Consider the following 12105-nt stretch of genomic DNA (forward strand, 5'->3'; position numbering starts at 1 on the left):
ATAAAGCTGACGTGGCAAAATTTTTAAGCATATTGGGGTTTGGGGCAAATGGGAGAAAACGTTCCTTGTTTGGGGGGATGAGATACCAGTGAGATTCTTAGTGGAACTTGGATTTCGCATACATTTTCCCGGTATGCTTCTGGCTTTTTTTCTTTTCCAGATCCTCGAATGACAAGATTGCCTTAATAAGGCTAATTAATGAAGTGGAAGCCGAGCATGCTCAAGTGTCTTGGAAAAAAATCTTGGGTTGTATTTGAGAGGCTGCTACACAGTTTAGTATCTAGTGGAAGAAAATTTATTTTCATGGATGTGCAGAGTATATGTCATTTCCCTCAGTATTTGGCTTGTGGGCTGTCTTGAAAGCATAATATCTGAGATCAGCACACTCAGGAGAATAACTGAATTTGAATATAATTAGGAAAGTTCACAGCTCAGGAAAGATCGGTGAGGAAATGGTGACATAGGAAGCTGACTTGACTTGGTAATGGCTTTAGGAAGCAAGGGCAGAAGCTGGAGCCTTATTCCAGACGGTTTCCGTTCAGAAGGTGGTTGGAGTAAATACATCTGCCTTTCTTCCAGGTGAACAGTCTCAAGTTTTACAGCATGATAGTGCTCATTTTCCTGGGTAAGTAAACTGGGCTTCTGGTTTATCTGAATTCATCATAATATTAATTCTTTGTAAACCATCTAACATAAGCATAACAAAGTCTTATAGTGCGAAGTACCAATTACATTACAAATGTGTACTTTAACATGATTTATTATTTTTGCAAAAACGTACACTTACTTTTACTCATTTATTTCTAACTCTGTAGAAAATGTGCAATGTGAGAATTGCATTAATCTCTCAGGTTGCTTTTGTTTTTATTGTATAGAGTAATCCAATGAGTTACTTATGAGGATTGATGAAATATGCATAGGTACAAGAACCTTTTAGAAATGAACCCTTCCAGTGTCTATTTACAAGTTATAAGATGACAAATTTCAAGTTATTACCTATTTTTGCTTTGAAATTAGATAAAAATGGGATTAATTTAACCCCTTCAATTCCTCTCATTTGAAAGTGTTAGTATTGACTAACTAGGAGATGTTTAGTAGAATAAAACAACTTAACACCACATCAAATGCTCCACATTTCAATCAATTTTTATGACCTAAAGGGGGGGACTTATTCCCCTCATATTGGATCTTTTGAATGTATTGTAAGACTGGTGAAAAAGATTTCATTTGCATTTAATGTAGAATAAAATTCTACCTGCTAGATGTGTAATTGAAGAAGTTTTTCCATCGTCTTCAGCATTTGGTAGAATCTATAAACTGAATTCAGGAAAAGGGATAGTTGTGATCATAGCTAGATATTAATAAGCAAAGCCAGAATATTTTCTGTTTACTCTAAGCTAGTAGATATTGATGAATAAAGGCATAACTGTGGGCAAGAAATCAAAAAAGGCTATTTCAAATTATGTTAAACATAAAAGGAGAGTCAAAATAAATCAAGCAAGATAAAATTAAGAAGAAAAGGAACCCTTTATATATTTTCAGGGTTTGGGGGGGAATTTAAATAATAGCTCTTTATTATTTCAAACTTTTGGGTTCTTATGTTTATTTTTTAAATATTTCCTTATTTCTCGTATTGATTTTAAATATTTCCTTATTTCTATTTTTTCTTATAAAGAGAATCTAGAAGACTTTAATTTTTGTAGATCAGGCAGCAATATAACGAAACATACAAAATACATTACAATCTCATTATGACCTCAATTGAAAAGACAATGTCTCTTGTATTTTACTTCTAAATTAACCCTGACACCAGGTTGAATAAATGAGAAAAATTATTTCTAACATTGTTAAGACCAAACTTGTACTATTTGATGGGTTGTACTAACATTTCCCATACTGTGTTCTTCAAAATACTTGTTCAGCATCATCTAAATAGGTCTGGTGATGAGTGAAATTTTTGTTTACCAAAGAAAATGTGGCAAACAGTGAATTTGTAAGACTCAGAGCATTTAATATACTAATAAACCTCATGCTCCATCTTATTAATTTAAAAATAGAACCTGTTTTTCACTGTGAGTTTCAGGAGAATCCTTGAAAAAACGTGGATTAAAGACAGAGCCACAAATCATAGCAAAGAATAAATAAGAAAGATTTTGGAAAGGTAAAGTTGTATTTTGATGGCTGTGGGCCAAATCATTGATAAGGTTTTCTTAGTTGATTCAATAGATGGAAGATGTGGAAAAATCATGTAAAATAATCAAGTGGATTATTCAACCAAAAAATTGAAAATGTGAAAGGAAGTGAAAGAAATTTGGGAAAGATAATATGTGGAATTTATAAATGATCATTACACTGAAGTAACAGTGAGGGTTTGATGATATATTCAAGGGATGATCACCTATAAGTTTCTTGAGGGAGCTGTTCACAAGATAGAATGCTCGATGGCAAATAAAATGCCAGTTTTTTATCAGTTAAATTTCTGACATGAAACCCCTATTTCAGGGTTTTTGGAAAACTGGATTCAACCATGTAACTTTGGGCCAGGATCAAACAGAACTTCTTTCTCTTTCTTTGGGCTTGCCAACTTAGGAGCACAGGAGTTTGGCTAGATGAGGTTGTCCATAAACAAATGAAAAAACAGAAAGATGATCTGTCAGTTTCCACTCCAGCCCTCAACAAGAAAAATGTGACCAGGCCACACCCATGGACTTAATCTCCAAATGCAGTAACCCAGCAAGTAGTACACATGGTCCAATTTGTCCTGGATTCTCCTTAACAGAAAAGATTTGGAAAGAGGTAAGATAAAAGAAAAGATTTCAAGGCTTTAATTGAAGCCTATGAATCTACACTGGCACAGGTGATTCATAATTAATGTCATATTTTTAAAAATTCAAATAATTTGGCTCCGATTAAGACATAGCTTGAGGTCTCCTGATTATAGTTAATGTAACTACTTTTACAACTCAGTTGTGATTCCCATGTTTTTCTATTAACCGATTAAGCAAGTGTCACTTTGCATGTTTGCAAAATCAGTTTGACTAACTTGTAAAACACACTAAGTTAGCAATGTTACTTTCTTCATTGTTCTTAGAAAACTTTCTAGAACTTTTTCTCTTCCACCAAAAATAACTTGTAAATATCTGGAAGGTATTACTTTTATTAGATATCATAAGCTATTTTATGTAACTGATCTGTAAACAACTAATAAGTTTTGTGTAATTCAACATACATTTATTGAATATCTATAATGCATTATTGTATTAGATGATGGGAATGCAATTATAAATTACCCCTAATGCCTGTTCTGTGAAAGCCTAGAACACACTGGTGAAGACAGACATGTGAATACACACACTATAGAGCAGGAAATTCTATAGCTAGGGGATTCTCAAGGTTCCAGACAAACAGATGGGGAATATAAAATTCAATTTGGGCATGGACAAAGTGGGTATAGAATTCAGGGAAGGTTTCCTTAAAATAAATCATGGTTGTGTTGAGTTCTAAAAGACAGAAAAAGTGATTCCAGAGAAAGAAAGGGAGTGCTTACTAGGAACCAGACAGTAAATGCTCAGAGGTATAAAACATCATGCAGCATTTGGGAAACTATAGGTGTCTGAGGACTTCCAGATCGCACTTAGTGAGAAATATAATTCATGTTGTGAGGAATCATCCAAAGAAGATTAATAGAGAAATGGCAGAACTAGAATGGTGTATTAGGTACATTAGGAGGTATAAAGAGCCTACCCGAATAAGACAAAGCTGGAGGCAGACTGATGAACGAAAGAGTTAGTCAAATGCACAAAGTCAGAGTTAATGAACTCCTCAAGAATACAGAGTGAAGTTGAAAATGGAAAAAGAGTCTATCATAAATCCAAGGTTTCTAGTTTGGGTGCCTGTGTTAATGGTGGCATTGCTGGTGAAGCAGAGTGGTCTGCCAGGGAGTGGTGAGGGGGATGACAATGTTAACAATAATATAATCTGCAAGTGTATCTGGAACAATTAGCTAGAGAGAGCAGTTATCTATTTTTGACAGGAGTAGTGGAAGATATTGGCATTGAGCTACGTGTGTGAGATCATCGGTCTAGAGGTTTTAGTTCAAACCATTAAAGTACATGGATTTGTTCACAGAGAATGTATAAAATGAGAATTGGAAAGGTCTGAGTGCAAAACCAAAGCTAAAAATGTACTTTAACAGAAGAACAAAAGGATCTTGGGAAGGATTCTAACTTTAACCAGAAAATATCAAGTGGATAACTATCAAGAGAACTAGAAGAGAGGGTTGCCAAAGGAAACAAGAGATTTGAGGACAAAAAAGTCAACAAAAAGAAAAATGGTAAAAATAGGTGAGATAATATGTTAAAACTATTAAATTTGATGCTAAGGAGGTGATTATAGACATTTTTAAGAGCAGTCTCAATGGAACGGGTAGTCATAAGAATAAATTGTAAGTTGAGGATAGGCAGTGAGAAAGCAGAGAGAGCAAATACAGACTATCCATTTAAGAATCTTATATAGGAGAAATATGTATAGATCTATATTTAGAGGGGAAGTTAAGGTTTATTCCTGACTTATAATAATTTTACTATGTTTTATTTTCCATAATTCTTCTCTTTATCATTAATATCATTAATATAATTTATATTTCGGAATGTGACTGCCAAACTAATGGTACAGACTTTTTGTTTTTGTTCTTGTTGTTATTCAAGCTATGGGGCTGAGCTTAGAAAATGAATTCACTTCCCAAACCAGTGACTGCACATATTTAAGAGAGCAATGCCTAAGTGATGCAAATGGATGTAAATATTCGTGGAAAATAATGGAAGATGCCTGCAATGTTTCAGGTAAAAGAAGTTGCTGAAAATACACTCAAATGATTTCTTTCTACTAAAATAAAAATTAGATTTGAAATTTTCTTTCACTATCCTAAGAACTAAGTTAGTTTTGCTCTGAATAACTTAATCTTGATATTCAATTGCTTCACCTTCAATTGCTTATTAGTGAATTTAGTTACAAAATGATATTCTTAATTACTAAAGGGCACTGATGTATTGACACCAAAGCCAGCTTTATTCAAGAGTTCAGATTAATTTCTTTCTTATCTGACCATGTATAATGCTACAATTGCATACATGCTTCTCAGAACCATGGTAACAATTTTTCAAATAAAATGTTATTTTACTTGTATGTTAATATGTCAATGATAAAATAATACATAACAGTTGTGATAATAATTAGTTTGTACATCTATAATATACATTTTATATTCTTGCAACATATATACTATTTTTCATTTCAGCTGTGTCAAGAACAAGTTAAAACATAGTTTTATTTTTAAATTGTCCTACAATTCAAACATTTGAGGGGATTTTCAAGAGGTAGAGTATAGGAAGATTGGAGAGTAACTAGTATTTGCTTAAAAAGAAAAAAAATATATAGGTCCTGGATATTTGAGAAGCTGAATAAATATTGAAGGAGAAAATTATAGCAAGACTCCATTCATTAAATGTACATATAATTTACTGATTAAACATTGGGACACTGCCCTAATACTATTATGACAAAACTGTCAAAAAATAGTATTCTAACGTAATGACAAGTTTTATCATCTTATATTATGAATATTATAATAGTCTAAAAATCTGATAAACTTTCTGGAATATTCAGTAAGAGAAATCCAAAAGCAAAAATAAAAGTGTATTCTTCCATGACTCACTCTTTTTCTTCATCTGTTTCACAAAGAGTAAATTCTCTATTGTTCATGACTCTGGCCTGTCTTCGTGTGTTACCTTTACCTCCCAAAAGGTGTGAGGTGGAGTGTGTTGGGTTAAGAGGCAGAAACTGATCTCCCCCAGTAGAACTCCTGCCTAGATACATGACCTCAATGGATTACGCAGGGTATGGAGGAAAGCAGAGTTCCTTCTTTTCTCTGCCCTTTAGGAAGTACATGGAATATTCACATCCCAAGAAAAGTTATAGCAACTGATCTAACATTCATATTACTGTTCCGGAAAAAGAATTTCAAAGGCATATTTTGCTCAAAGTAATGCTGTAATTTTAAGATAAGGGCAGAAAATGATAAAAAAAAAATCTGTTATATGTTTTGATAATGAAACTCTTTGCTGCATTTTATAAGGCAATTTAAAACGTGTTGTTAAAAATGTCACATATAGTGTGTTATGAGTTATAATTTATTTACATATTTCAGTGCACAAATAGCAAGTCATTTGCAGTAAATTGCAATAATATTTGCATAATTAGTCCATGCATGAAGCTGAAATAGAAATACTCTCGAATGTGAAAATGAAACAAACTCAAGTAGTTCTCTTTAAAATAATGAATGAAAGAAAATTTTCAGGAAGAGGAATAGGCTTTTTAAGTGAAAGCAAAAAACAAAATATTGGTAATTAAGAAAGACTCATCCATTGATTCAATAATATTTATTGAGTATTTTCTAAATGCCAGGACCACCTTATTTCTCATGATAAATTTAGAGTCACCTGCACATCTCTCATTATTGACATGTAAAATTAAATAGCAGATTAACACAAAATAGCTAATAAAACAGGTAAGCAGATAAAATAGCTAGGATTAGAGAGCATTCTGGTCACCTCATCTAAGGTCAGCCTTAATTATTACTGAAGAGCAAAAATTGCATTCTGAGTGCATCTGAGTGGGGACAAAGTTACTTTAAAATGCAGAAAGTTTCAATCTAGTTTAGAAAGTGCTCTATTGGAAAAAATGCAGTAAAATAGGTGTTTTGCTTAAAAAGTCATTTATATGGACATCCTGCAGCAACCTGATAATTTTACTATACTAATGATTATACATTCAGATTAATATATTAAAAGCACTTTGGGGAGGGGGGCTCAAAACTTATATTCAGAGTAGTCTCTGGAGTGTCATATATTTGATTGTAAAATCCAGGTGACCCCTGCAAGATGAGGAATTCGTCACACTGTAACCTGAGTATCCAGTCTTTAGTGGAAAGCAATGTCCAATTTAAAGAGTGTCTCTGTACTGATGACCTCTACTGTACTGTGAACAAATTGCTTGGAAAAAAATGCACCAATAAATCAGGTAATACTTTTTTAAAATGGAATATTTACAATCATGAAAAAGAAAACTGCAATTTCAAAGTTAACCACATCTATGTAATTCGATTAATTCTTGACATGATTTGGGGTTCTGTAAACTGTAGACTTCTAAGGGCATGACCTATTTCTGTAATTGCTAACCATAATTTAAAGCTTCATTTGAGTCATTAGAATTACATATTCATTCATTCAATTCATATATTTGTAGGGCTTATTATGGCTTTTCAGGACACCTAAATGATAGAAGACTAATAAGATATCATCTATGTTGTTACAGAACTCAGAGTCCCCTGGGAGAGACCAAAATATTTGTACAACCAGTTACCTAGAGTTATAATAGTCTTTGCAGAGGGGCACCTAATTGATCTAATACTTGAATAGCGGTAATCAAAGTAGTCTGCATGTAGGTACACAAAGATTTTCTAGGAAATATGTAGAATCAAATAGTTCTAAAATGAACAAACCAATAAAGAGTAACAAGATTGAATCAGTAATAAACAATCTCCCAGCAAGGAAAACTCCAGGACTGAATGGCTTCACTGCTGAATTCTACCAAACTTTTAAAGAACTAATACCAGTTTTTCTCAAACTATTCCAAAAAATTGAAGGAGAGGGAATTCTTCCAAACTTATGCTATAAGGCCAGCATTACCCTGATATCAAAACCAGACAAAGATATTTTTTAAAAAAAAGAAAAGAAAAGAAAGAAAACTGCAGCCCAATAACCCTGATAAATATAATATAAAAATCCTCATCAGAATACTCGCAAACCAAACCCAACAGCACATCAAAAAGATTATTCACCATGACCAAGTGGGATTCATCCCAGAGATGAAAGGATGGTTCAGCTACCCAAATCAATAAACATGATACATCACATCAGTGGAATGAAGGACAAAAACCATATGATCATTTCAATAGACACACAAAAAGCACTTGATAAAATTCAACATCCCTTCCAGATAAAAACTCTCCACAAAGTATAGAAGAAATTTACCTCAGAACAATAAAGACCATGTATGACAAACCCACACCTAACATCATACCGAATGGGGAAAAATTGAAAGCCTTTTCTCTAAGGTCTGGAACAAGACAAAAATGCCCACTTTTACATTTTTATTCAACATACTACTGGAAGTCCTAGACAGAGCAATTAGGCAAGAGAAGGAAAGAAAAGTCATTTGAATTGGAAAGGAGTTAATTTATCCTGTTTGCGATGTATGATCTTATATTTTAAAAAATTTAAAGACTCTATCCAAAAACATTTAGAAGTGATAAATAAATTTAGTAAAACTGCAGGATACAAAGTGAACATATAAAACTCAATAGCATTCATAGTGATATCATTGGACAATGTTTTGTTCCATAATGTTGTCTTTTCCCGAATTTAGTTCATTTAAATGGAATTATATAACATGTAGCCTATTGAGTCTGACATCTTTTATTTAACATAACACTTTTGAGATTCATCAATTTTTCATGTATAAGTTTGTTCTTTGTCTTGATGAGTAGTATTCCATCGTATGGGTATACCACAGATTGGTTATCCATTCAACAAATAAAGTAATTTGCATTATTTCCAAGTTTTTAGAGATAATAAATAAAGCTGCTATAAATACTCATGTATAAGATTTATAAAACCATAAACTTTTATTTCTCTTGGGTATGAAATTATTGTGTCATATGGTAAGTGCATGTTTAACTTTATAAAAAGCTTTCAAACTACAAATCATATTTGATGTAACCAAAAGTTCCAGTTTTGACACATTCTCAGAAGCATTTGATTTTTTTTTTTTTTTTTTTTTGCCATTCTGCTATATATTCAGTGGTATCACATTATGGCTTTAGCCTGCACTTAATAATATTGAGCATCTTTTCATGTGCATATGTGACATCTATCTATCCACCATCTGTCTCTCTATATTTATATATTATTAGGTAAAGTATCTCTTCAAAACTTTTGCCCATTTTTAAATAGGGTTTTGGTTTCCTTACTGAGTTTTAAGTTGTTTCTATATACCAAATGGGGTTTTTTATCAGAAAATGTGTTTTGTATAACATATGTAGAAGTTTGTGTCTTTTATTTCCTTAAAGGTGTCTTTCAGAAAACAGAATTTTAAAAATTTTAGTAAAGTCCAATTTATGATTTTTTTTCCTTTTATGAACGATACCTTTGATGTTGCATCTAAGAAATCTTTACCTAACCCACTTTCACAAAGATTTTCTCATATGGTCTAGAAATTATGTAGTTTAGGTTTTACATTTAGGTCTGTGTTATATTATCAGTTTATTTTTGTGTACGGTGCAAAATGTGGATCAGATTCTTTTTTTCCATATGTATATTCAGTTATTCCATCCACATTTGCTGAAAAAATTTTCAGTTTCACCTTTCTCAAAAATAATTTGGCCATATATTGGTGGCTCTATCTCCAGACTTTCTATTCTGTGCCATTGATTTATATCTGTACTTTTGCCAATATTCTACTGCCTTACTATGGCCTTATATGATCTTGAAGTCAAGTAATGTGATTCCTTCAACTTTGTTCTTTTTAAAAATTGTTTTGGCTATTCTACTTCTTTGTCTTTTCATAAAAAATTTAGAATCATCTTGTCAGTGTCGACAAGGAATCCTGCTGGCATCGTGATTGAACTTACATTGAAAATTATTAATCAATTTACAATGTTGAGTCTTCAGATCCATAATATATTTCTCCATTTATTTAGGATTTCTTTATTTTATCAATATTTTATAGTTTTAAGTATATAGTTTTTGCATACATTTTGTTAGATTTATACAAATATACTTATTGGGGCTGTTATAAATTGTAATTTATTTTACATTTTAATTCCCAAATGATCACGGATGTGTAGACATACAATTGAGTTTTTCATATGAATCATGTATCCTGTGCCTTGTTAAACTCAAACATTAGTTCTAGTAACTTATTTTTTTTTTAGAGTATATAACTTTTTCTACATAGTTTTGTCATTTATAAATAGGGAGTTTTATTTCCTCCTTTCCAATTTGTAGGCTTTTATTTCTTTTTCTTGCTCTTTTGCACTGGCTAGAAATTCTGGTATAATGTTAAATAGGATAGTTGATAGTGAATTTTGCCTTTTTTGCCTATCTTAGAAGGAGAGCATTCAGTTTTCTACCACAAAGAATGGCTTTTGTAGTAGAATCTTTGCAGGTTCCCTTTATCAGGCTGAGGAAATTTCTCTCTCTCTCTCTCTCTTTTTTTTTTATCATAAGTACATAAATGGATGTTAAATTATGCTTTTTTTTTTTTTTTTTTTTTTGCCTGTTAAAACAATTGAGTTTTTTTCTTCTTGAGTGTTTTAAGTGGTGAATTTCATTATTTGGCTTTTGAATGTTTACCCAGCGCTTCATTTCAAGGCTAAATTCTGCTCAGTCGAGATGTATTATTCATTTTATATATTGCTAAATTAAAATTGCTTACATTGTGTTGATACATCTATGTTTATGCAGCGTATTCTCCCATTGTTTTCTTTACATATAATATCTTGGTCTGGTTTTGTTATCTGGATAATAGTGGACTTTTAAAATAAATTTGGATGCATTTCCTCCTCTTTTATATTCTGAAACACTATACAAAAAATAACATTATTTCTTTATTAAATGATGAGTCTAATTAAGCAGTGAAGATATCTGGGCCATTTTTCATTGGAAATTTTTAAAATATAAACTTAACGTGTTTAATTGTTGTAGAACTATTCTAGTTACCTATTTCTTCTTGAGTGAGCTTTGATAATTTGTGTCATCCATTTGCTAGATTTATGTTGGAATTTTATTTTGAGTTTCCATTTTACTCTTTCTTTTTTTTTACTTCTTTCTCTCTACTAAGTTGATCCTAATATTCCCTAATTGTCCTTTTTAATCTCTGTAGGAGTTGTAATATTCTCTCTTATTCAGATACTGGTAATTTGTGTCTTCTCTCTTGCTCTCTTTTTCTCTTTTTTGATTTTGCTGTTTATTACTTCTTTTTGGTGTGTGTGTTGTATTTAAGTTTCTCTTCATTTCATGGTTTCTTAAGATAAAAGCTTGGATCACTAATTTGAGATTTTCTGCTTTTCTTACATAAGCATTTAATACTATGAATTGCCTTCCAAGTACTGTTTTAGCTACATCCAAAATTTTTTGTGTGGTTTTTTTTTTTTATGTCTTTTTGTGACTGGTAAGGGGATCGCAACCCTTGGCTTGGTGTCATCCGCACCGCGCTCAGCCAGTGAGTGCACTGGCCATCCCTATATAGGATCTGAACCCGCTGCGGGAGCGCCGCTGCGCTCCCAAGCACTGCACTCTCCCGAGTGCGCCATGGGGCTGGCCCTTGTGTGTTTTAATTTTTGTTCAATTTAAAATATTTTCTCCTTTCCCTTGTGACTTCTGCTTTGACTCATGGTTTATTTAGAAGGTTGTTGTTTAATTTCTAAATGTCTAAGATTTCCCAGATATCTTCCTTATTGATTTCTAGTTTAATTCCAGTATCATCAGAGAACATATTTTGTGTGATCTCAATTCTTAATTAAAGTGATAATTGCCAAATATCATGCATACAATGTGATACATGCTACATGATATGCTTACACAGACACACACGTGCAAATACTTGAAGTCATAGAGGAAGAAATAATGGTGACTCAGAAGACTTCACAGAATCGACAGACTTGAGCCTTTTAGGGTGAGCTGGGTTCAGTAGGAAGGCAAAACAAAATGGATGTTTTCAAACAAGAAATACAATGAAGCAGCATTTGGGGAGCAACAAAGCCTTTGTTAAGCTGGATTGTAGAATGGAGAAGTATTAGGAGATGACATTGGAAAGAACCCAGATGTTTATAAAAAGGAGGAAAGCTGAATTTACATATCTTGCTAAAGAGATTAGATTGCAAAGTGTTGTTAAGGGGAGTCATTATGTATTCTAAACAGAGGAATGCAAAATCAGCTTTTCAAAAGATATCATTGGCAGTAATGCAGAAGATGGAAAGGAGGGGAG

At 32.4% G+C, this 12105-nt stretch overlaps 1 protein-coding gene across 1 annotated transcript in view; it reads left to right on the top strand.

Annotated features, from left to right (window-relative positions):
* Positions 1-603: 603 nt before the first annotated feature.
* GFRAL (GDNF family receptor alpha like) overlaps positions 604-12105 on the top strand; it is a 66327-nt gene continuing 54825 nt past the window's right edge. Inside the window, exons 1-3 of the mRNA XM_063098319.1 lie at positions 604-625; positions 4707-4841; positions 6919-7077. Of these exons, the coding sequence (XP_062954389.1) occupies positions 604-625; positions 4707-4841; positions 6919-7077 (316 nt within the window). The remainder of the gene's footprint in view (positions 626-4706; positions 4842-6918; positions 7078-12105) is intronic.

The sequence above is a fragment of the Cynocephalus volans genome, chromosome 5, assembly GCF_027409185.1.
Source record: "Cynocephalus volans isolate mCynVol1 chromosome 5, mCynVol1.pri, whole genome shotgun sequence".
In the NCBI taxonomy this organism is placed as follows: domain Eukaryota; kingdom Metazoa; phylum Chordata; class Mammalia; order Dermoptera; family Cynocephalidae; genus Cynocephalus; species Cynocephalus volans.